The following is a 27,524-nucleotide window of genomic DNA, read 5'->3' on the forward strand; positions in this document are numbered from 1 at the left end:
TCGGCCCTATTTCATCATTGCTTTGCAGCAGCGGCTGACCTCTCCAGTAGCGGTCTAGTAACATGTAATAGCCTCCCTAGGTTCATTATGCTAACAGTGGTCAGATATAGACGACGATAGTGGTGGCGACGGCGGCGGAGAGACGAGGAGTGGAACGATTGCAGAGTAGTTCACTATAGCTACCGCCGGGGAGAGGGATGGTGAAGAAGAAGGGAGAGGGATGAAGGGCAAATTTGGGTTTTAAAGAAAATTTATACATCACGTAGTGTCACGTGTGTATGAATTTCGACGAAACATTAACAGATATTAACAACAGGGGTAGAGCTAGTTAATTGTCAAAAAACTTAAGGGTATTTTAAGACAATATGTAAACAATAAGGATATAATTTGTCAATTTCGTGAACAGTAAGAATAGTTTAAGAGATTTACCCTAAAAACAATTTTAAACCATAAAATGCTAAAAATTAATAAAAAAAATTAGCATTAAGGTACAAAATAATATTATAGATTTATCTAGGGCTTAGGAATTAGCTAGTTTCACTAAAGTGTAACTTGAATTGTGATAGAATAAACTAGAAATAACCCAAAAAAAATGCTTAAATTGGACTTAGATGAGCATTGTTTAAATGGAAATACCATAAAGCTCATTTCTCAATTTTTCTTAATAACACCTATACATCACTCGACTGGTATCTTTCTTAAATGTATGACATACAATGAGATGAAAGGGTTTGGAAAACCCAAACGCCCTCTCTTTCTTTCTTTAATAATATAATAGTTCCCTCTCATTCTCTCTTCCTCTCTCTCTCTTTTATTCAATAATATAATATCTTGGTAATAGGGTACAACTTTATTGATGACATGACAATGATTAATTTTTTATATTTTTAAATTAAAAGAAAATAAGACAAATGCAAGAAAAAGAGAATAGATAAATACCATTGTTCAAAGGAGAGGCCTACTGAACTCATATATTTATTCGTATTAGTAAACTAATCTATACTATATATAAAAGTGTGAATGTAGTGTAAAACTTTTTTTGGACTAAAATTACCCTCTATTTCTTTGTTTGAGAAAGAGTGTAAAAGTCATTTTATTATAGCTTTAATGGCTACTATAATGGCCATATATGTGTATTTAATCCATCCTCTCATTGTAATGGTTAAAAATGTAACTTCAGTTATTACTTTCCACCTTATTTAATCCCCTCTCATTAAGTCTTATACTTAAAGGTATTAACTCCCATTTTCTTTTATTAAATCCTATATTTAAATTATTTTTCACCAATAAATGGTAGTAATTAGATCTATCTCAATATTTTTAATAATATAAACTCATATATTTAAAAACTGGCTAAAAAAACAAGAATATTGTTTATCCAAGTGATGGTTAAGCAATTCAGCCATTCAAATCAAATTGATAAACCTATGAAGACATAGTTAGGTAATAATTTTTTTTAAATAAAACTAAATATAGAAAATTACAAAAATGTAAAAAAAGTAGACACATTTATGATAATTTTATTAATCAAATTAAAAAATGTGTAACAAAAAGAATTATTTTTATTGATAATGAAAATGAAATGCATACTTTAGAACTGGCCAAAAATAAAATTATTTTACTATTTGGCAATGATTAAAAGTTAAAAGTTCAACCTTTGGGTCAAATGTATTAACATTTAATGACATAAATAAATAATAAAAATTAATAAAACATAAAAAATACAAAAATAAAAATATATATAAATGTTGCAAAAAAAACATTCAGGCACATGTATAATATTAATTAATTATCATATTAAACAAAAAACATATGTGACATATTGGAATTATTTTTATATAGAAATATAAAACGATATAGAAAAAACTGAACACATCTATAATTCTATATTTACACTTCTATTAAAAATATAAATAAGATTGTGGAATTTTCTTTTAATTAAAATCAATGTTTTAAAAACTGACCCAAAAACGGAATCACTTTAGCTTTCAATTTCTGAGTCAGTGGTTCAACCATCGCTATAACACCACTTGCCCTCTTTTTACATCTCTCATCTCTCTAAATCTCTCTCAAATCCCAAATCATTTGATTCATTGGTGTATCCCATATTTTAATATAAGATTAGTGTTTGATCTCTTATCTCTTGCATCAATTTTTCAATTTCTTCATTGGAGTTGTAATTTTTTTGTTGTTACAACTTAAAAAGAATCATAAAAATTAGAAAACTTAAAATCAAAATGGAATAACTAAAAACCCTAACTAATTTCAGCCAATAGGAATAACCGAACAAGATTTTGAGATATGATAGTTTCTTTTATCATTTTTTTATTGTATAATTTCTATTTTTAAAATAAATAAAAAATTTGGAATTAGTTTGAAAGCAACCCAAGAACCATTAATTGGGTCAAACATTTTAATGGTTAAACTGTCTGGATCAGTAGTTCTCTGACCATTTCAACGTTTTTTTTTTTTTTTTTTTGTAAAATAGTAGTTCAGGGCCAAAACAGAACTGGTGATCTGACCAGTTCCCCAGCCAAAATGGTTCGACTGTTCGGTTTGGTCTGATTTTTAAAACATTGACTAAAATACTCATTTTGAATTTAATCTCTATTTAATTGTAAGGTTTAAATTGTAAATTGAACTACTACTTTTCACGTCATTCAATTCCCTATATTTAAATCTTACATTTTTCTAATAAATAAACAAAAGAAAAAAAATCTATACTATATATAAAAGTGTGGATGCATAATGAAAGTTTTTTTGGACTAAAATTACCCTCCATTTCTTTGTTTGATAAAGGGTATGAAAGTCATTTGATTACAGATTTAATGCCAACTTTTGATGGCTAATAAAATGCCTGTATTTGTTTATTTATTACATCTCTAATTCTAAGGGTTGAAATATAACTTCAATTATTACTTTCCACCTCATTTAATCCCCTTTCATTATGGCTTATACTTAAAGGTATTAACTCTCATTTTCTCTTATTAAATCTTATATTTAAGTTATTTTTCACCAATAAATTTACTAATTAGATCTATGCCAATATTTTTAACAATATAAGCCCATATGTTTTAAAATTGGCTAAAAAACAAAAACATTATTTATCCAAGTGATGACTAAGCAATTCAACCATTCGAATCAAATTGATAAACCTATGAAGTCATAGTTAATTAGGTAATAAAATTTTTAAAATAGAAATAAATATAAAAAATTATAAAAAAATATAGAAAAAACTACACATTTATGGTACTTTTATTAATCAAATTAAAAAATAAGTGTAATAAAAAGAACTACTTTTATTATTAATAAAAATGAAATACATACTTTAGAACTAACTAAAAATGAAATTATTTTACTATTTGGCAAAGATCAATAGTTCAACTTTTAGGTCAAATCTATTATCATTTAATGTCATAAATAAATAACAAAAATAAAAAAATGAAAAACAATACATAAATAATGTTGCAAAAAAAAAAACATTTGGCACATGTATAATATTAATTAATTATCATATTAAACAGAAAGTAAGTGTGACATATCAGAATTATTTTTACACAAAAATATAAAGAAAATATAGAAAAAAATTGAACACATATATAATTCTATATTTACCCTACTAAAAATATCAATAAGATTGTGAAACTTTCCTTTGACTAAAATACTTATTGAATTTAATCTCTATTCAATTGTGAGGTTTAAATTGTAAATTGAACTACTACTTTTCACCTCATTTAATTCTCTTTATTTAAAACTTACATTTTTTGATAAATGAATAAAAAAACAAAAAAAAAGATAAAATATTATAAAAAGAATAATCTAACCAAACAGGTAGACCTATCAATGATACTTGAACATTCACAACTCGATCTGATTATCATATATGTAGATGAGGCATTTATATAGTCAAATTTAGATTTTGCAATATGCATACGAATAATAATAAAAAGCAAAAAGCATATAAAAATAAAAAATAAAATATATGTATTTATAGATATTTTTGGATTCATTATTACTATTATTATAATCATCTAGAATTACCATGTGCAAAGCACATACATGCTTACTAGTTAAATTAAAAATGATCAAACTGTTATATATTTTTAAAAATTAACTAAGTGATTTTGATGTTATTTTTTCAAAAGACCCCTAGATTTTATTCATGTTATAAATCATTAACCATCAAAAGCTTGAGATAGAGACTCTAATCTCATCCCAATCAAAAAACCCTTTCAATAAGTTCTAATATGATCTATGCCCCCACACATCTCAATGCTTCCTATGCATGATTTTTTTTTTTTTGGGTATTTAATCAGACGCCTAGATCCCTCATAGGGGCCATAATTCTTTTTTCTTTCTGGGAATAGCACAACAACATACTAATAACTCTCTGTCAAAGTCAATGATAATAGGACTTAAACCAAAAGCGGCCCAATCAATTTAAGTCAGTCAGGTCAGACCCGACCCATTGACAGCTCTAGACCAACAACACAAGATGTAATTTTCCCAAATTCCTGTAATCTATAATATGCACCAGGAGGAAGTGTAAACTCTTCTTATAGGATGTTAGTGACAGAACATGTTTCTCCCTCAATAATGATTGAGCTAAAGTTCCTTGAGATAGCAGCAAAGAAGTGCTGTCGAGGAAATCTGTAGCTTTTGCTTCTCAATAGAACAAATAGAAATGCTTTTTTTAGGGGGGATAATTAGATTACCATTGTGATCCCAAACTAATGATTCCTTATTGAGAAGTACCATCAAAACCAACTTTAATAATAGATAGAATATAAGGTTGCATTTGGCAGTGCAGCTAATAAGGATTTATCTCCTTTTAGCGGCTACAAAAAAAAGAGATAAGTCCAATTTTGGGTATTTGGTAATCCTAAGTTATAAAAGTTAAAAAAAAACACACACACACAAATTAGAAGGAGATCAGAGCTCCTTTTTTCTTTTAACTTATTCAAATCTGTGTTTTAAAAATAAAATTGTGGTACTAATATGCCCATTAAAATTACTAAATGACAAAAAAATAACTCTTTCATATCTCCATATTCTCGACCTCTTCCATGAAAACCTTAGCTTTCTTCACCAAAGATGTTCTCAGCGCAGAACATGTAAGCTTGATTCCAATGTTTTAAAAACAACTCAGAACTGAAACCGTTTTGGCCACCGGATTACATGTTGATAGTTTGATCGTCCGGTTCGAATGGATGATCCATTTTAATAAAAAATTAAAAAATAATTATAATAAAAAATAGTCAAAACCGTTGAAAAGGTCAAAATGGGTAAATGGTTTGACCACTTGAGTCAACAGGTCATTGACCGATTCAAGGGTCTTGGTCAGGGACCGGGTTTGGGGTAAAACAGAACCAGTTGCCTAGATGGTTCCCTAGCCGAGTGGTCTGACCATCCAGGTCAATGGCGGTTCAAAAACCATGCTTGATTCACTTGTGATCCGGTTACTACAATGGATAGTAGCAATATATATATATATATATATATATATACTACCTATAAAAGAGCGAATGCCCCTTCTTTTTAGAATTTTCATTGGACGTTTTCTACTCCCTTGCATAAGCATACAATGTGCAAATGCAAATACACATTTACTAATATATATTTGATGGATTTATTTACAAACATGATCAGTTTTTATGGGGTTGGGACTGTCTTTGGATGGATATGCATATCACTTTCTTGGGTGACACCTCTTTTCTCGCTCCTTCATGAAGATATCAATTGGTTTCCACGGGAAATGACTTTTCTAACAAATGTTACCAAACACATGATTCTCCTCTTTTTATAAAGGGATAAGTACATTGTACTCCCCCTCAAAGGCAACCATTTCTTAGTATATTAGTAGCCCCCTTATAAACCACATCCTGCTCATGAATTTAACATCAATCCACGGGCAGGATTTAGTCCATTCCTAAAATTCTTAACTTCACCCTAGGGGTGGACTGAACTATAAAAACACCTTTGTATTTTCACCAAACACAATACCTGACTTCTTAAAGATAACTTGTTAAGATGGACTTAAAAAGTCCAATAAGCCACCTGACCTCACTACCAAACACAAACTTAATTATAATAATTTATTTTTTGAGAAAAGCCGTATGTGGTGGAATTCATTAAAAATATGCTCAGTATACAAGATATTACAATCAACATTAGTCAGAAAAGTTCAAGAAATTGACAAAAAAATGGAGAAACAAGTCCAGATTATCGACCAATCTGCTGAAGAAAAGATACCAATCCTGAGCACGGGAGAGAGAGCTTGTGAGGACTCTGCAGCTTAAATCCATAAAACGCCAAAACGAAGGGTCAGACTTCCAACAGAGATAAACTCGACAAGAAACTCCCAAACAAGGCGTCCCAGCAACAACTAAAACAAGAAGGGATTTGGAGAGAATTGATTGTTAAACTCAAACGCATCTAGTGGCAATCAACATTAAACTTCAAATCTGGTGGAAGGGGAAAAAAAGATGGCTAACAAACTGTTCCTCCAAAACCGGATGAAATAATCACAACTAAAAGACAAGTGGTCTACCGTTCCATATCAGGATACGTGTATGCAGGAAACCTTTTAAAAGGTTCAAAAAACAAAACTCCTAGAAAAGCCATGACATCCACATTCTAAGTAGTTGGCAGAATCCCAAAAGTTTTGTCCAAACAGTCATCTCTTGTAACTGCCATTAATGCATGAAATCTATGTCCGAGATGGAAGGAATAGTGGCGTAACTCACGCCTACACGGCACGGCTACACACATGGATCTATTGATGATCACAAAATTGAAATGCCAAAAACGTCGGAAGCAACATACTTGCCGGAAACCGTGAGACCATGATCTCCGGAAACTGGATCTCCAGACAATACAATACGGAAAAATACATCTGTAGTTCCATCTTCACAGGTGCTAACAGTGCTCCAAATCTAAATCCATTCCAGCGAACCCAAAACGTTCAAAAGAACGGGACGAAAACCAACATTGATCCCATCCATTTCAAATGCCGTCAAGAACTCGGTGCCATGAATTAGGAAATCGCCAATACAAGAAACTGCCCCCAAGACACTATAAGCGTGTGTTTGGAATCATGGGCGTTATTGAATAAACACTATCATATAGGCATCACTTCAGCATTTCCTCCATGTGGATTCGCATGCATGTATAGACTTACAAAAACAGGCATTGATTTACGTGTGCAATCTACCTTTGGGAGAAATTTCATTTTAACACTTCCCCAGGTAAATGTTTATTTATTATTTTGCTAGTGGCATCAAAGTGTCAATAAATGAATTTATTATTATTTTTTCACTTTTGCAAATAATTTAAAGACAAACGTTTAATGAATATACGTCCAACCCAAACACATATTAAATGACCGCACCACCCAAAACTGCACCAAAAACATCTTCAATTTATCCATGGTGACCCTATCCAAAAGGTGTGCATCAGTGCATCCACCCAACTCCTCTAACAACACCCACAACCTTTGACATTATGCGGAGAAAAACTTCTATTAACTCACCCACAAAGCAAACACCTCCCACTGGAAATACCCTTTGGAAGAGAGAGATTTGAAAGCCAATTACATTGATGCTCAAACTGAGACGAAAGCCTCAAAACGTAGAACCGCATCCATCCTCATCCCCTACCATTTCAATCTTTCTGTACAAACCCTATTAACAAGAATAAGAGGAAAAAAACTCACCATTGTGAGAGGGATATTCACACGCTTAGGTGCCAGAGGTTAGTGAAAACATGAAAAAGATGACCCCTATTATCCTCCACCAAATTTCTTTCTCACAACTAAGTTAGATGGTCAAAACTTATATTTTATAAATAAATTTTTAAAATAACTAAATAAATAAAACGAGCATCTTGAGACATCTATTAAATTGCTTGCACATGTGCAACACACATAATGTGTGATGCTGATAGATCAACAATGACTGCATAAAAATGGAGATGGTTGATAAGCTATTAGTTCATTAGTACATTATTTATTTTTTCTAATACTTAAAATGGTTTAAGAAGACTTCTTTAAGGCTTAGAAAAGCTGATACTTTATTCCAATAGATCAATTGGAATTTCCCTAAAAGCTTTGAAACACATTGTGTACCGTGAAATTCATAAATGTTGCTTCTTCACTTGCTTTTTGTTAAAGGAATTGCCATAAAAAATTTGAACACAATATACACACTATTCAAGTTCGAGAAGTTGGATGATTTAGTGACTTAGGATCTGTTTGGTTCGCAATTAGAATTGGAGTTGGAATTCTTCGAAATCGAAATGATCTATTCCCATAGTCTATTTGGTTTAGATAGAAATGGGAATGAGAATTGGACTCAGCAGGAATGGGATTTCATTCCTAAAGGAGGGGCAGTGAATAGAAACGCCATTCCCTCAAATAGGAGAATGCCATTCCAGCAAGAATGGGAATAAGATTCCAACTCCACCCAATCAAAACAGTTGGAATCGAAATAATCCATTCCAAATCCAATTCCAGACCCCTATTCCTATAAACCAAACGGGGCCTTAATTGCACTCCCATATCATAACTAGTGATTGCACGGTCATGCTATTAAACAGCAAAATCTGTAAATATGAGCATCATTTACACACAGAAATTATTTATGTGTTCAAGACTTGAACAAAATAGCTTCTCCTCCTCAGTTTGAAGACCATAACAGGCATTGGGCTATAACCCTTCAAATTAACCCAAAGCCCATTAGAGAATGAGAGTAGTTTCATAGTGGATTTCTCGTAACCAATTGCCCTTCAGAATGTTATGAACCTGGGTTTTCAATTAAAACTCGATAACATCATATATTGAAGTTGACAATAAAATTCTTGCGCAGATAATGAATGGTAAACTCAAAATCCGCGTTCGAACCCACCGTTCACTGGACGCGTAAACCCGCCAATCACATTCGACCACGCGTCCAGGATCAAGATTCATAATACACCGTTAACATGGGATAACCGGTTCAACCGGCTATAAAAAGACAAATATTCGATTGTCTGGAAACCTCTCCACCGAACCCTACCCATACACCGGCGACCTTACAGCAGCGGACGGTGACTCAAACCAGCGGCCATTGGCGGCGAGAACTCCGGCGATACATTTTTTACAAGGACTTCCTGTTTTCTCTTTTGAACAGATCGAAGCCTTACACTAGTGGGTTTCTTCAGGCGAACGAAGGTGGATCAACACCGGCGGGCTTTCTGTTGTGGCCAATTGCAGGGGCCAATCTGAGCTCGGCGCAACCCATTCCATCTCTCATTCAATCTCTCTTTGTTTTCTTCTTCCCCTCCTTTCTTCTCACTGGAGTTCATTTCCAAATGATATCTCCCCTTGTTCGTTGTTAGCTCCGCAACGGTGAGACGGTGGATTTTTTTCCTTCTTCCGGTGACTTGAATTCTAGCTTCTTCTGTCGGTTCAACCAGCCTTGTAGAGCGCGACAGAGGGCGACGGATCAAACCCAGGTAACTGGATCCACAGATCTGACGTTCATTTACTTGACGGATCATTTACTCCTGTTGCCTGGGTTCCAGTTTCTTCTCACCGAGTTCATTTCCCGCTGCCGACAGATCCAGCGTTCCAGTTATTTGCAAGACTTTATCTTCTATGAGGAGCAGATACAGAATTCTTGTCATCCGATCAAGGCGGGGGACGGTGGATTTTTTTCCCACTGCCGGTGGTTTATGCGTTCATGACGCATGTATGCAGTGAATCGCTGATGGATGCTTGGATTCGGTGCAGGAGAGTAAAAAATGAGGAAAAACAAAAATAGCCGGTTCAACCAGCCGAAGGGTTAATAACTAAGAAAAGTTCCATTAATTCACGATTAACACGGATGAGATGACGTATTCCTTTTCATTCGAGGGTACACTTGCACAGAACGCGACCTTGTAAACTCACCACTCTTTGGGCTTGGGCTATTCATCACACGGTAAGGGAGATTAAAAATCTTTGTGACTCATCGAATGCCACAATGTCTTTCATATTTATAGAGAAGCTAATAGGCCTGCAGATGCGGTGGCCAATATAGGAATAGAAAAAGGTGTAGCACATCTACAATAATATTCCTGGGTTCAACGTCTATGCTAAGAAGTGGATCCAAGAAAACCACAATTGGGTTTTCCTGTTGCTAGAATGATTGATCTTTTTATTCTTGTTTTCCTTTGCTTTTATTCTTTTATTGGGTTGGGTTCAGTTTATAACCTAGAGTATTGTAATGTAATGTAGAGGTGTAAAGTGGTGCCGGTCATGCCATGCTGGCCCGTGGGGTGTTACGGGCCGTGCTTACCTCCTTAGTGAAAAATTTGGGGGTCAGCCTAGCATAGCCACGATCCATGCCCATGAATGTCAGAGTGCCAGGTCGGGCCGTGTATCAGGCCAAAGCTATTTATTTATAAAAAATTGATCTTAAAATTTTAATTTCATATGAATTTTGTGTATACAATTACTTATATATACAATAATTAAATAAATTAGTATAATAAATTAAAAAAATATTTATTTTATTAATATATTATATAAATATATTTATAATATATAATATATTATTTATATATATGGGTCATGCCGATCCACGGGTTGTGGGCTGCACGGCCCGCATGATCGTGCTAGGCCTGGCACGGCCCGTAGACCATCGTGCCGGGTTATGTCAGGCCAGTCCAAATTTGTGCCGGGCCGTGGGTGGCACGACCCGATTTACACCTCTATTGTAATACTTCATGATTTCCGCTTAGGGGTGGGCTATGTCCTCCGTAATTTTCTTTTTTTTTTCATAATGATTAATAAAATTTTAAGGTGGCCATCCATCTACCTCGAGTATAGTCTAGGGTTAACAAGAAATGGATATGCCAATTAAACTCCTTTTTTATTTCTACAAATCGATTCCACTATTTTTTTTAACTCCTTTTTGATTTCTACAAATCAATTCCACTATTTTTTAACTCCTTTTTTATTTCAATTCCACTATTTTTTTTTAAATAAATAAGCAAATAATTAATATTAGGGAAAATTCAAGATTTAGTACCCTGTACATTGGGCTTAGTGTCACTTTGGTCCCCAAAATTTAAAATGTGTCAATCCAGCATCGGAACTTTCAAAACATGCCAAATTTAGTACCTATCCTTGACCAGCCACTAAGTGACGTGCGAAAGGACACAAATGTTCTTCAGGTGTCATCTAATTTTCTTTATTAAGCAGTTCTTCTCACTGGTTCTAGTATGTAGTCGGAAAAGGAAATATTGCCGAAAAACTGTTTGGAGAATGTCATACTCAATTTATTTTGTCAAAAACCAATCTGATAGAGAAAAGTAGTTTGTCAAAAAAAATCTGGTAGAGCCCAACAATCTACTGGTAGAGTCCTTGGAGGCTAATTCCCAAGTGACTGATCCCATCAAACAAGCTCAGGGAAGTCAAACAGCAAGGTAGAATATACTGCTGGCACATCGGATTTGAAGGCAAACCATGGTAAAGAGGGAACTGATAAAGAGGCTTTATCAGTAGTATCATTGCTCATGACATTTGCCCCAGGTTTCTCTTTGCCATCAAAAGATGATCTGATCACAATATTAAGTAGGTTTGGGGCCCTTAATGAATAGAAAACAGAGGTGGAGGGAAGGAGCCTGCTGAACGATGGGCCACGGTTATGATGAACTTGAACACACTAAAATTTTGAAGCAATTGAGGTACCTTTAATCCTCCTTCAATTTCCTCGTTATTTGTTTCCAATTTAGATTATCCTCTTATAGCTTTCATCATTTTCTTTAAGTTGCATAACTGATAACTTATTTGATTTACATATTTCTCACTCCATTAAAGTAACTTATTGTTATATGGGTTGTAGGACTTTTCAGTTTTTCTTCTTGAAAATCAACTTCTTATTTGACCAAGTCTTGCTTTGACAAATGTCTTAGACCAAAATTTCTTTGGATTTGAAGTGTTCAGTTAGTTATTTGCTCTGTTTTTGCTTCACTGTTATGTGGCCTAATGGATAAGCAAGTGAGAGCTCTAATGTGCGTTAAGGACCTAAGAGGGTTCTAATTCCTTGGGTCCAGTTGTAACCATATCGGATGGCCAAGAGCATAATCTCCTAATCTGCTAGTTTCAGACCGACAAAGTATGCAGAACCGGCCACTGTCTTCAAATAACAAATTTCATTAGCTGATATAAAAGCAAAACATATGGAAAATGAAAGAATTTGATGCAGAAGAAGAGAGTAAACCTATAGAGATGATGAGAGCTTGAGCAATGGGCCACAGTTGTGCCTGGGTTGTCTTCTTGAAGAGCTCTGATGCAAAGGAAGCTTTCAGCAGCTCAGAAAAGGCCCCTTTTGGAAATTTTCAAAAGCTTTTATGTCGCACATGTCATCATGTGATAGAGATAACTGACGGATTGCTTGTGGCTGGGACTAAATTGGCATGTTTTGGAAGTTCGGGTACTGGATTGACACGTTTTAAGGTTCAGGGACCAAAGTGACACTAAGCCCAAAGTACAGGTTACTGATCTGGATTTATCCTGAATATTAAAACACTCACATTTGTTGATGGATTATGAATGTGAAATATATGTAAAACATGCATATTGGCACGTTTTGAGCCTTTCTTATGTTCTTGCTCACCTCCAAACTTCAAAAATTTCCTGGCTGATCCCAGGTTCATTTGAATTCAACTTTGTATGTAATATGCGGTATCAGAGGACACTGCTTAATAAGAATTTCTTATTTTTTATTTTTATCATTTAATTCAATTACTATTGTGTTCTTTTGTTGTCTAGCATGATAAACAGAGACATGTTTGTATGATTTTTTGATATCCAAACTGATTATTAATGTTTCTGAAATTTTCTGAAAAATTTGGATGATTTTAGCTAAACTTATAATATTATTCAACAACTTATCGCCAGATTCCCGTAGCTTTGCTAAACATGATGGACCAAACCTTTTCTATGGAGATCACAGATTTAGATTCTTAGAGGCCATCGACCATTGGGATACATTGACGGAACCTTGCCCTATCCACCTCAAGTCTTGAAGGCATCAAATGACTGCCTGCCAAGATCAATTATGGGAAATGACAAGATGAATTACAATTGAGCTGTTTTCTTACTATCATTGGAACTGTTCTCACTCAAGTTATAGGCTGCACATCTTCTCAATAGGCTTGGGTCAAGCTTGAGAATTTATATTATTCAAAATTGAGTTCAGATTATGTAATTGCAGTACGAGCTCCATTCCAACAAGAAAGCCTCCATGCCAATAGAAGTTATGAAATTGGCTTTCAAGCAAAAAGTTGTATAAGCAGGCTTATATAAAACATAAAAAGTTGTATATCAGTTTCTGTGAGCACATCACTCTTCAATTAATCTAGTATATAACCATTTTCCTTATGCCTCATTTACAGCAACCCATTTTCTAGTTCAATGATGATCAGGAATCATGGACTTGTAAAGGATAAGGAGATGACTCACTATAAGGGAATTTGTAAAGGAAAGAGAGATTGCTGGCTGGTGGAGCTAGGTCAATCATTGGCGTGCATGGCACATTACTGTGTATATACAATTCTTTCATATCTTATAAAATCATTGAAGTCACTGATCAAATAAAATGGACACAAAATGATTTAATGATCTTCAACAGTTTATTCCTGCTCACCTCAATAAGCTCCATATCTGTATTGGAAGAGGACAATGTATTCAACCTTGTATATGGCGCTAATCCAGGCAAAGCAATCCTCATCGTCAACTCGTCAAATTATCAACCTCTGCAAGATGGTTCCTATTCAGATTCTTTGGAAGTAGTCAAGCCAAATACATCATTAAAGCATAAACACCAATCTCTAATGTAGGTCAGAACAATTCAATAACCTTAAACAAGTTAAGACTGCATGAGTCAGGATGGACCAACAAATGGTATGGTCAATACCAAGAGCAGTTCAAGATGTTTAGTAATTAGCTAATTCTGTGCACTGACAATACCCACTGCAGGGACCAAATCCACCTAATCTAGTTGGAATGACTCTATCCATCAAATATATGGCATTGTCCTAGTCAAAGGTATCTGTTTTCCATTTCCAGAATTAAAAGAAAAAGAAATTACCAACTGTACCTTCATTTTATTAATTTCATTAGTAACAAACCATAAAACTTCTGAAATGAACAAACAGTTATAGCACTTAGCCGTCAAGTATGTTTATGCTGTGTATCTGGTATGCTTGCTTTAGCATCTCTAGTAATCTCAGTGCACATGCAAAAATTTGACATGATGTTTTAAAGATGGCCAGTAATGCAAAAATGGAGGGTGCTAACCTGCCAATGGTTCCTGAATGTAAAAGAATTATAAACACTGATTTCTCTAACACACATACCAGAAGTCTGTAGCTATGATGACTGATTTAAGCACAAACATTAAATTGACCAAGTTGATCTAAGACTCCACATTAAGTTTATGGTCTGAAATGGCACAAATATGTCTGAAATTGTGCAGATTAGAATCCCATACAGATTGCATCTTTTGAGATTGCCAAGTTGGTTCAAACCCCGGCCTTGCGTTTCTGCTCTGAAAGGGGGTCGGGCTCAAATCCCCTACAGATTGGATTATGGTTCCAAAAGTTGTGATCAACTTAAGACACATCCAGAATCTTTACAAATTTCAGCAATGCCACATCAGATGATATAATAAAATAAGAAGGGGACTACTCAATAATGACATCGTGTCATCATTCTTCTCTAAAACAAACAAATAGCACAAGGATGTCCAATTTTGATATTAGTAGGGAATCAAAAAGTATAATAGAACATGTTCGGGAAAGGCATCTTGCATCATCCTATTATTCCTACGTTCCTACCTTTGTCCCGTTTACAACAGAAGGTTGGACAGACAGCGGCAATTCTGGAAGAAAATAGGGAAAGCTGACCAAATTCCAATGAGGAAGATCTCTATTGAATTTCCAGAGTCGCATCCTTTCCTTCTCTAGATTATAATCAACTATAAACGACGGAAGATTTAATTGCTCTCGAAAGTCCAGCCTAAAGAACGCCCGTACTGGGTGCCATTCATCAAACCATATTGCTGAAATGCGAGCGGGGTCAACGCAAAAAGGAAGAGGAAGATAAGTTCTGAGTGACTTTCTCAAGGTCTTAGATAATGCCCTCAGAAACTTTTCCGCAATAATGCTCCGCGAAAGCTTCCATTGACTGTTACTGTCATTCTTGTAGTCCTCACGCATCCACAAGTCAATGGAGGTCCTAAGTTCATTAAAGCAAATAAGCTGAAGAAACCCACGAAACATAGAGAAACCACCTATCCTGATAATTTGGTTTGGTTGCTGTAGAAAAAATATGTTCTCTTCCTTGACATCATAGGCAAGAATGCTTCCCGATTCACATAACCAATGAAGTGCTCCATTCAGCTGAATTGCTGCAGGCTCAAGTGAACTCAGTCCCAGCACAAAACTGGATGACAGAGGAGGAGACACATCAAATTCTAATACCTTCCATTCCCAATTCACTGAAGAAAATGCCTCCACAACTACAGGCTTTCCTTGTGCTCCTGTAAGATTATCAACATGAACAACATAGTAATTTCCCTCAATTTCATCCACAAAAAACCCAGTATGCAGGACCAAATTTCCATGCCGCGTTTTGGGTACTGGAAGAATGACCCATTGCCTGGTAACGGGGTTACAAACACAATACAATGGGGAGTGCACGAAGGGACGAGACAGACAGCTGCTGCAGAGTACTAGTCCATGTCGAGTACCAACACATACAAGGAACGGGTAAGGAAGGAAATCCAGGGAACCTTTCAAATTAAACCAACCCCTCTGCTTTCCGGCTTTACCTTGAATGCTAGAACCAAGAAATCGATAAAAACAAACATTTTCCAAATCCTTTGCATTGTAATTGACTGTCTTCTGGACAAACAATCCAACAAACAGTTCTCCCGGAAACGCGAATCGTCGATGAAATCTATACGCCCGAACAAACTCCGGATCGTTGATCAGATAGAACCAACTCCTGCTTACGCATTTCAATCGAGTAACATCGTCGCCGGGAAGTCGAAACAGAATCTTCCGAACGATGTCGATACCCAAATCGAATGGAGATTGGAATCTTGAGGTACTCATTTTCTTGCTTTCCGCTTGCTGATCAAAAACTAGAAGAAAGATACACAGAATTTAAGAAGCGAGATGTAGCACAATATTACATTCTATCACACAAGAACATCTTTTACAGAAAAAGAAAACAAGAACATCGCTCGATTGTATTCATTTCGGTTCTTGGGCGAAACAAGAACATCGCTCGACTGTATTCATTTCGGTTCTTGGGCGAAACAAGAACATCGCTCGACTGTATTCATTTCGGTTCTTGGGCGAAACAAGAACACCGCTCGATTGTTGGCTTTCGATTTCAATTCTCACCCTTAAATGGACGAAGAACAGAACCGTTTGGGAGTGCGTTTGTTTACAGCGCGGGTGTTTTATAAATTACAAATATATACTAACGAGAGCCTGTGCGATCCACGGGATGGGGGTCGGGGCACCCTTCCTTCTCCCTCGCCCCCGTAAATCAAGACACTCTGACTCTACCATCGTTTTCAAAAGCGGACCGGACTGGACGGTCCGACCAGAAAACTGAGAATCGGTCATTTGATCAGTTCTGTTTTACTCCAAAACCATTTTTTGGCTAAAAACTGTTGATTTGGTCAGTGAATTACTGACCCAGGTAGTTGAATCACTGATCCGGATAATTGTTTTTGACCGTTTTTTTTATTTTTTATTTTTTTCTGTTAGAGTGGATTGTTCGTTTGGACCAGACGGTTGGACTGTTCAACCCAGGAACCAGACCCAGAATGGTTCCTCACTTCCTTGTCTGGTCTGGTTTGAAAAACCTTGCACTCTACTCCATCTCCACCCCGGCCCCAATGGTGGGGCGGGTTCGGGGCGAGGCATCCATTTCCCATGGGAATGAGGAATCCCCAAATTTTTCCCACCCTGAGACAACCACCTAAAATAATCTAATTTATGGATATTTTACAAGTAGGATTATGAGAATTTGGGGATATTTTAGGAATTGGATTATGACAATTTGGAGGTATTTTATAAATGAAATTATGGGATCCTAGGATTATAAGAATATGAGGAAAACTTAGAGATATTTTAAAAATTAATATTAAATTTATATATAGTATACTAATGTACCACCGGGTTCGGGGAATTATACGCAAACTCCATCCCTAATTTGGGGCAAAAATATTTTCCCTATCCCCACCCCATTCTCATTTAAGATTTGAGAAAACTTGCCCCATTCGGGCCGGGGAAGGGTAGGGACCTAGTTTTATATGGAAAATTTCCATCCCTACAATTCTAATAATTTTTTATAACTAATTAACTAATAATAAATTAAATAACAATAAATTACAATATTTTATGATAATTTCCGAAAAAGTAAATTAATTATTTACAATAACAATAAATTAATGTAATATATTTACTTTTTAAGCTTAAATTATTTACTATTAATTAAAATAAATGTAATTATAATAAATTAATGTTATTATAGTAAATTATATTATTTTTAATTAAAAATAAAGCATTTGTTGTTGTTAATTAATGTAAAACCACGTATGATCAACAATCAAAATTGAGTTCAGATTATGTAATTGCAGTACGAACTCCATTCCAACAAGAAAGCCTCCATGCCAATAGAAGTTATGAACTTGGCTTTAAAGCAAAAAGTCCAAGTAACCTTCTGACAACTACTTTTCTCGACAAAAATAAAACAATGATATGCAGCCAAATTCTATAAGATTGCTAGTAGTTCCTTTCATAATTAAAAGAGGAAGTTGTGAACTGAAATACATACTTTATTTTCCCAACTACTATAAGCAGGCTTATATAAAACATAAAAAGTTGTGCATCAGTTTCTGTGAGCACATCACTCTTCAATTAAGCTAGTATATAAGCATTTTCCTTATGCCTCATTTACAGAAATCCATTTTCTAGTTCAATGATGATCAAGAATCATGGACTTGTAAAGATAAGGAGATGATTCACTATAAGGGTATTTGTTGGGGAAAGGCATCTTGCATCATCCTATTATTCCTATGTTCCTACCTATGTCCCAAACCTTGTTAACAATAGAAGGTTGGACAGACAACGACAACTCTGGAAGGAAATAGGGAAAGCTGACTAATGTAGGTGAAAGAAGGGTTTATCTATTATATGGATGGCCAAACCATGCTATATGGCTAGGCGGAATTTTAAAAATTTTCTTTCACCCTTCTGAGAATCATATTCCCAGTTTTAGAAAAATTGAATTTTTTAAAATTTGTTCTTGAACCAAAACCGGACCAGATTTGAAACCAAAAGAAAGGGAGCAGAATACCTGATATGGATTCTACAAATTTAGCTCCCAAAGTGGTAGTTCACGCCTAAAGAGAATTCCAAAACCAGCTTCCACTGGAAATGGCATAGCTTGAATTGAAGCTGGTTTAGCAACATAGTTTTTCAGCAAAAACTGTAATCCAACAACTTGGATCGAGCAAGAGATGTAAGCATGAATTGAATCTGATATTTTCTTGCAAAAATTAGAAATCAGAACTAATCTTTATTAGTTCAAGAACTGGAGGTCGAACTAAGGTTTCTGGGGCGACAAAAGGAAAAAGAGAGAATTGAGAGCAGATTGATTACTAGAGCAGTTCGCCCTCTTCCTTTTATAAGCCATAAGGATCAACACTCCTAATTGAATTAGGAGGATCGTAATCCAAATCTTTATTTGGATTTGGACTCTCTAAGTGGATAAGACTTATCCTCTTATCCTAATAGTTGATCTAGACCCATATCCAAACCAATATCCGCGTAAGTCACATGACTACTTAAGTTGTCATGTGACCAATTGATTAATCTAATTAATCATGGGCTTTAGGCCCATTAACCAAGTGGCTCATGTCCCTAGGTAGTTGCTGGCCCATTTGGTTCCCTTTGTATAGTGTGGGACCCCAACAATGACCATACATTAGCCCATATGGGTTCGACCCAGCCTTTGTGAAAAGACCTGGCCTAATTCACTATCAAGTACAGTGAACCCCTGAGCCCATCAGAATGAGCTCTTAATGGGTCCAACATTTACATTAAATAATCCTTGAGTCCAACCATTTTATAAAGGCCCAAGGACAATGGACTTAAGTAGGATATAACCCATCAGGTAAAAAAGCCCTAAATGGTCTCTTACATTTAACCTCTCAGCCCTTAATGATCAAACACTGCCCAATAGGGAATGACCTCTCCCCTGGTTACAAGGTACAGTGTTGCACTCTCTGCTCGGATGGGTCCCGAATTCTTAAATATATATATATTTATATATATAATATTATCATATAAATATATTTTGCAAAACAAATCTCAAACACGGTTGAAATCGATTGCCGGTAGTTTTGGCTTCCATTAGAGAGAGTGTAGTCCTGATCATTCACTTTGTCCAGCAAAGGGGCTGATCCTATCACTATGATCACCCATTCGAGTGAATTCTCAGACTACCCCAACATATCCAGGTTTTGACCCCCGAAGGATCTCACTAATTGGCATATCAAAGATAGTCCAATCCGACACCCAGTGCAGTACCATAATCGAGTCTAGGGGTTATGTGTAACTTTCTAGTTTTGCCCACTAGTCTCCAAGGTCTAGGGCATAACTGGAAAAATGATCTGGGTTCAGTGTTTCAAACAAACACACACTACATGTTCTTCGGGTCCAACCCTAGCAATTGAGACAGGTTGCCCCAACCTTCTTGGCAGCACATTAATGTTAGCCTTGGCAGGATAAACTTCCCTAAGTCTATCCAACGATTGAGAACATTCTAAACTAATACGAGTCTCATAAGTGTCCAGTTTAAGGGTAATTACACAGAAACACACCAATTATAACATGAACCAATTATGTACTTTTATTCATTTACAATAAATGGATATCAACATCAATCTGATTGGAGTTAAGGGCATACACTGTCTAACAGCTCCCACTTGCACTTAGGTCCAATTTGGTATAAGCCCGAGTCTCATACTGTCCACATGTTTCTCAAACAATTTCTCCGTTGATGCTACATTTTGAATCTGGACGTCCCCTCTACCAACAATCTCTCAAAGTATATGATACTTCCTCTCGATGTGCTTTGATTTCGATTAGGCTCTTGGCTCCTTAGGTTAAGCAATGGCTCCAGTGTTGTCACACAACAGTGGAATGGGTGATGTGCTGGATGGAACAAATCCAAATTCGTGAATGAACTTCTTCATCCACATTGCTTCCTTGGCAGCTTCACTTGCGGCAATGTACTCGACCAATCTACTATGGACCCTTGTTTGTTGCTTTTCCAGCTAACTGTACAAGACCCCATCGTAAAGATGTAACCAAATGTAGAATTTCTATCATCTAGGTCTGATTCGAAGTCGGCATCAGTATACCTGACGATCTGTAGTGAACTACCATTGAAGACAAGACAAAACTCTTTTGTCCTCCGAAGGTATTTAAGTATGTTCTTTACAACAGTCCAATGCTCCTGTCCTGGGTTTGACTGATCTACTTACCACACTCACAACCTGAGAAATGTTTGGCCGAGTGCACAACATGGCATACATGATGCTCCCTACGGTTGAGGCATAGGAAACCTCTCTCATGCCTTTAATCTCCTCAGGAGTCTTAAGAGACATACCTTTGGAGAGAGTGACTCCGTGTCTGGAAGGGACAAATCCCTTCTTGGAGTTCTCCATGTTGTACCTATTGACAATCTTATCCTATTATTCTCTTCGATCTATCTCAATAGAGTCGAAATCCCAAGATGTAGGAGGCTTCTCCAAGATCTTTAAAGGCGAATTGCTACGAAAGCCATACCTTCACCTTAGTCAACATTCCTACATCATTCCCAATGAGTAGAATATCGTCTACATACAAAACAAGGAACGTAACAATATCTCCCATTGATTTTCTGTAAACACAGGGTTCATCCGAATTTAGCTCAAAGTAAAACTGTTTAACCGTAGTCAAATCGGATGTTCCTTCTTGAAAGTCCAGCCTAGAGAACACCAATACTGGGTGCCATTCATCAAACCATATTGCTGAAATGCGAGCGGGGTCAACGCAAAATGGAAGAGGAAGATAAGTTCTGAGTGACTTTCTCAAGGTCTTAGATAATTCCCTTTGAAGCTTTTCCGCAATAATGCTCCGTGAAAACTTCCATTGACTGTCATTCTTGTAGTCCTCACGCATCCACAAGTCAATGGAGGTCCTAAGTTCATTAAAGAAAATAAGCTGAAGAAACCCACGAAACATAGAGAAACCACCTATCCTGCTAATTTGGTTGGGTTGCTATAGAAAAAATATGTTCTCTTCCTTGACATCATAGGAAAGAATGCTTCCTGATTCACATAACCAATGAAGTGCTCCATTAAGCTGAATTTCTACAAGCTCAAGTGAACTCAGTTCCAACACAACATTGGATGGCAGAGGAGGAGACACATCAAATTCTAATACCTTTCATTCCCAATTCACTGAAGAAAATGCCTCCACAACTATAGGCTTTCCTTGTGCTCCTGTAAGATTATCAACATGAACAACATAGTAATTCCCCTCAATTTCATCCACAAGAAACTCAGTATGCAGCACCAAATTTCCATGCCGCGTTTTGGGTACTGGAAGAATGACCCATTCATTGCCTAGTAACGGGGTTACAAACGCACTACAATGGGGAGTGCACGAAGGGATGAGATAGCTGTTGTAGAGTACTAGTCCGTATCGAATATTGTTGGTGCTCAGAATAGGCCGAGGTCAACACCATTAATTCGCTCCTAAGCGAGGTGAGATTGAGTCGCCCGGTGTTCGAGTTAGCCGAGGGCTGGTAGTTCGGTCCTACAAGGAGTGGAGAGAGGACACATCAGAGGCCCCGGGTTGGTATCCGAAGCGAGGACTCTGACAGTCAACTTAGTACGAGGTGATCGAGGTTTGTGGTACAAGGACTCAATTGAGGTCACAAGGGAGGGTAAGAGTTCTCAAGTGTAGCTCAAGAATCTTAAGTTCTGGATCCCCTTACCTTGTGCGGGTCACCCCTATTTATACTTGAGGTTTCTTGGAGGTGGATGAGAGGTGTGTCCGGAAGCGTGTCGTTAACCACTTCAGAACACCAGTTTCAATATTTATAAATTTTCCGATTCTCAAAATAATTACAAAATGCAGTTAGTGGTGAGAAAGGGGTCGTATCCACAGGGAAGCAAGGGAAAAATTGTTACGTACTTCAATCCGAACAAAATAAAATGATTTGAGATTGTAGAAATACAAAATTTAATTAACTGAACTGGAATCCATTAAAATAAAATTCTATCAATACTAAAAGTAAAATTTGCAGAAAAATAAATAAATAACAGAAATAAAAAAAAACTAAATAAAAAATCTACAACTCGACCAGAGGTAACAGTCTCCATCTTACCTGGCAGAATTTCAGATCTACAGAAAGGAAGACAAAAATTAAATTTGATAAAAATAAATTGCAGAAATAAAATAAAAATTGGAAATTAAAGAATAGAAAATAAAAACGCGCGAAAAAAGTAAATCTAAAACTATGGGAAATTGGTTGGGATGATAGGTTTGGGATTAGAGAGAAAGAGAGGGGTGGCAACTGGGCTTTTGTAGAAATATGGGCACCCTAGGGTTGAGAATGGAGGGTTAAGATTGTTCTAAGGTGATCCTAAGGCTGAGAAGAAAAGGAGAGGGCGCCCAATATTATGTAGGGTTGAGATTTGGGCGTCTAGAATGGAGGGAGCAGATTTGGGCGCTTAGAGCTGGAGAAATGTGATTGGTTGGTGTTATGTGGCGCCCTAAGGTGATTGGTTGAGGTTTAAGGAGTAAGGTGTAAGGCTAGGATGCTGTCTAGGGAGATAGGATATGAGGGGCTACTAAGGCTTGGATGGTTGAGATTAGAGAGAGGTTTGCAGTGAAAGGTGGGGATTTGTAGAGCTGGGGGCGGCTAGGAGATAAAGAGATGGGGGAGAGGCGCCTAGGGCTTCAAAGAGAGTTATTTCACAAGAAAGGTGTTTATATGGGTTTAGTAGATAGGAGGCGCCCTCCTGTGCTCAATTTTTCACAGAAACACCCCTCTCTCAGTTGGAATTTGCACAAGCTTCCCAAAATCTACAAGAAACTCAGTAATTTTCCTAGTTTTTTCCCAAAATTTGCATAGGGACCCTCAGAGGTCACAATATTGAATTTTACCGGAAAAAGGGTATAGATTACCTAGTCTAAGGTCTAAAATACCCCTGAAATGATTACCTTAAGGCGTCAAAATACAGAGTTATAACACCCCCCAACATAACCACTACTATTCCCTTAACAATTCAACCTTAAAATTATTTAGTAAAGAAGTCATTCCCATTGCAAGATCATCCCTAACAAATTAGCCAAGTATCCTGATTCCAGAATTCTCAAACTTTGTATAGATCAGTATTGGGCTTAAGGGGTAAAACTATCTTGCTTTGAATATTTCATAAACTTAGCTTAAAAATCTTGTATACTCTTCCATTTGCAGACTGTCTCAATAAGTTGAAATTGATTTTTAAAATCAGGCGAGTATTCTTCTTATCATTTCTGACAGTGGATTTCTACCCTTGAACTTTGAGACACACACTTACTTTTATTGCTACTTTCCACCATTTGATGTGAATATCGATACTTGCCTTAGGTGAAGAGATGTCTTTGGCCTTCCCTTTTCTGTTTGACCCGAATCTCGACACTTGACTTATGTGAAGAGACCCGGTTACTAAGTCCAGGGTGTCCATTGACCTTTTATTCTTTTTTTTTTGAAACACTGTTCAGGATAGTCCACTGTCTCTAATGACTTGAAGAATTTTTGTCTAATTTCTCAATTTTTCTCTTCTTATCTTGCTAGGGGCAAACTTGAGAGTATTTTCCAATTTCTAAACGGTTTTGACAATATTCAAATAAGACCACTTTTGACTCCTATCTCTTGCTACCAATTTCTACAAAATTCAATATTCTTCTATCAGTTTTCTCAACTTTTTCAGTTTGGGAATCTCTTTTAATGGAAAAACTTAAAAAATTCTCAGTAAAATTTCTAGTTTTGCATTTCTAAAGTCTTAGCTCTTATTGTTATTATTATTTCAATTTTTCTCTTTCTTTCCTCACCCCCAACTTAAGTGCCATTGTCCCTAATGGCATGACTAGAATGTTGCAAAGGGACTTGGGCCAAAGGGAACAATCAAGAGGGTTTTCCCAAGGGGTTCAAGGTCTACTAACTGGTCTCAAATCAAGAAAACAAAAACTCTAATCCTAAAAGCAAAAGCAACTGAAAACTACGTTGGGTTGCCTCCCAACTAGCGCTAAGTTTATCGTCTTCACCCAGACGCATTCACTCATTTCCCATATCTACACTTCCAGACTCGCTTTCTTCTTTACACAGACAGGGCTCAGATTGGGCTAACCAAAAGGTAGACATGCATCTACAAGGTCATCCACTACCTCTACCTTGAACTCATCTTCCCCTAGGTTTGGATACTTAGTGGCACTAAATACATTTAATCGGACTTTCTACTCCCCAAATGAAATGTCCATTTCTCCCGATTTACAGTTGATGTTTGCATTGGCAGTTGTTAGAAACAGACGTCCTAAGATTAATGGGTTATGGTTCAGTTCCTCGGTTAAGGTCATGTCTAGGACGATAAAATCCACTATGAAGTAACAATCCTCTACTTTGACAATGACGTCCTCAATAACACCTTGAGGGGTCTTGACTAACCGATCAACGAGTTTCAGAATTACCGAGGTAGGTTTTAACTCGCCGATCCTGAACCTTTCATAAATAATAGAGGGGAGCAGATTTACACTGGCCCCAAGATCCAATAGGGCCCAATTGAAAGTGATTCCAGAGATGACAACTTATTAGAGGAGCACCATGGTCTTTCATTTTCTGGGGGAATAGGTTTAGGAGAATTGCACTAACATCTACCGAGAGCATCACTTTTTGTGGGGCCAATCGTGGCTCCCTCTTTTGAGTACATAGCTCTTTCAAGAACTTGGCGTAGGCCGGGACATGTTGTATCACGTCGAGGAGAGGAATGTTAATATGGACTTGCTTGAATAACTCTCTGATCTCCTCGTTGCGAGTCTCTTTCATTTTTCGCAATGGCCCGACTATGAGTGCGGTTGGAAAGGAAACTACAGGTTGGTTCACTATAGGTTCTTCTTCTAAATTTTCCTTTCCTTTTTCTTCCCCCCCCCCCCAACTTATGGTCTTCTTGCTCCTTTTCTTCTTCACTGATGTTTTCAAATTTATTTTTCTCATACGGGTCCTCTAAAATCCTCCCACTCCTTAAGGTCGTAATAGCCTTGGCATTTTCAAACTGAGGGTTCTTAGGAGGTGGTTGAATCTGCTGTGGAAGAAACCCGGTGGCTGATTTCTAGGATTTGCAACCAGTTGACTCGATAGTTATCCTACTTCTCTCCTATCATTGGCTTCGACTATCTGTCCTATTTGGCTCTCTAATCTAGTAATGGATTGCTGCTGAGTTAAAATCAGCTACTGAAATTGCATGAATTTGTCATCAAGCGAATTAGTTTGATAGGGCTGAGGGTAGGTTTGACATGGCTGAGCCAGTTACGTCCCGGGGTAATCATTATACTCACAGTGAGTCTGGGCTTCAGACCATTGAGAGTGCACATCTGGCAGGGTGGTTTCTTGGGATTGAGCCCAATAAGCAAAGTTAGGCTGATTTTCCCACCATGGGCGAAAGAATGGGTTAGCATTGGGCTGGAAAAATCCATTAGCTGCATGTACTTTCTCTAGAATGACTAGTTGGCATGGGCCCGCCGTAGGGCACTGGCTAACATGATGGGTCAGGCTTGCATAGATGGAACATGTTGGGTAGGATGACAAGGTTGGGTATGGGCTAATTTGTTGACGAAATGCAAGGACTTGATCAAGTCTTTGGACCATCCCATTAATCTTATCTACTTGTTGAGACACAAGGTTCCAATCTATCCGTGGCTTAGGTTGGAAGTAGTTTCTCATTCCACAAACTCCGGCCATTGAATTCATTTTGTTTTGTGTTAAATATTTTTTTTGATTAAGCACAAACAAGTAAAACACATGACCTAGGGGCTAAACTAAGGTTTCCTAAACTAGTGGTTCAACCAATGTGAATCCTATTAGGTTCGCTTGGAATTACACCACTTCCTTTGGTTAACCAGGTAAGAGGTGGGGATGTGGGAGGCTCTCCATGCTCTCACAAAAACCTAATTAAGTAACCACAAAACCCGCTTAGGCTTAGCCGGTTAACCTCTTTCCTTAGACAGCAACCGCCGGTTATGGAAAGTAATTACAAGCTTCCCAAAAATTCAGCACACTTTTGAACCAAATGTGTGGGGCATCATAAAGGATCTTGCTATCCAAATTTTAAATTAAAGTTTAGGGTGAACCACACGTGAAAGGGTGGTGGTTTTTGGGCCAAGGAAGGGTGATGAAATCCCCCCTTATCTTATTTAAATTGGATTGCCCTGAAATGGATTAACGGAAAAACACAAGAAACAAAATGAATGCAACTAATTACAATGCATGAACAATTATCTCTAATATGCAATTCAACAATAAAATAATAAAATAATAAAATAAATTAATTCAGCAAAGAGAGCAATTAAAAAAATGAAAAACCCTAACACATTAACAACTAACAAGATGATTTCAGCAATTAAATAATCCTATATGATGCATGCTCTAGAACATATCAAACCCTAAATGTTAGAATGCAAATGCAACAAATTTTAAAATATTAATTTTTTTTTTAAATTCGAAATTTGAAATTTAAATTCAAATTCATATTCATATTCATATTCATATTCAAATTCAAATTTTAAATTCAAATTTTGAAATTTAAACTCAAATTCAAAATTTTGAATAATTCCATAATTAACAATTAATTACTCAATTAAATAACTAATTAGATCTAAGGACGAAACAAAAGAAAAGAAAAAAATCCTAAATAAATAAATCGGATCTATCAAGAAATAAAAGTAATTAAATAAGAATTCGAAAACACTACTTTACCAAAAAGAATTCGAAAATAAAAATAAAAAAATAGGATTAAATTGGGAAGACTACACCTGAATCGCAATCTCAATTTCTCATCTTTTCTCTTTTCTTCAATAGTCCGACAACGCTTCGATACCCCACCTTTTGCTACTACGTCCTACAAAATCAAAGAGAAATAAGAATTAAAATGAGATTACAGATCAAGTAATCAAACAAAAATAAAAAATAATGAAAGAGATCCGAACAAAGCAAATGATTTTTTTTTTTGTTGCTTCTCCAGCAACTGTGCCAAAAACTTAGTGTATTTGGAAGCGTGTCACTAACCACTTTGAAACACCAGTTTCAATATTTATAAATTTTTTTATTCTCAAAATAACTATAAAATGCTGTTAGTGGTGAGAAAGGGGTCGTATCCACAGGG

At 36.3% G+C, this 27,524-nt stretch overlaps 1 protein-coding gene and 1 long non-coding RNA gene across 2 annotated transcripts; one reads left to right on the forward strand and one right to left on the reverse strand.

Annotated features, from left to right (window-relative positions):
* Window positions 1-8,404: 8,404 nt before the first annotated feature.
* On the forward strand, window positions 8,405-12,769 carry LOC148792245 (uncharacterized). The gene is made up of 2 exons (XR_016085239.1): window positions 8,405-9,492; window positions 9,598-12,769. It is a non-coding gene; the product is annotated as an uncharacterized LOC148792245 (long non-coding RNA).
* On the reverse strand, window positions 10,237-16,479 carry LOC148792246 (putative F-box/kelch-repeat protein At1g15680). The gene is made up of 2 exons (XM_088902683.1): window positions 14,866-16,479; window positions 10,237-13,782 (listed from the first exon to the last, which is right to left on the reverse strand). The coding sequence occupies exons 1-2, from the start codon at window positions 16,144-16,146 to the stop codon at window positions 13,768-13,770; spliced, it is 1,296 nt and encodes a 431-aa protein (XP_088758809.1). The 5' UTR covers window positions 16,147-16,479; the 3' UTR covers window positions 10,237-13,767.
* Between the last annotated feature and the right edge of the window lie 11,045 nt (window positions 16,480-27,524).

The sequence above is a fragment of the Nelumbo nucifera genome, chromosome 4 (genome assembly GCF_055504915.1).
Source record: "Nelumbo nucifera cultivar China Antique chromosome 4, China Antique-T2T, whole genome shotgun sequence".
In the NCBI taxonomy this organism is placed as follows: domain Eukaryota; kingdom Viridiplantae; phylum Streptophyta; class Magnoliopsida; order Proteales; family Nelumbonaceae; genus Nelumbo; species Nelumbo nucifera.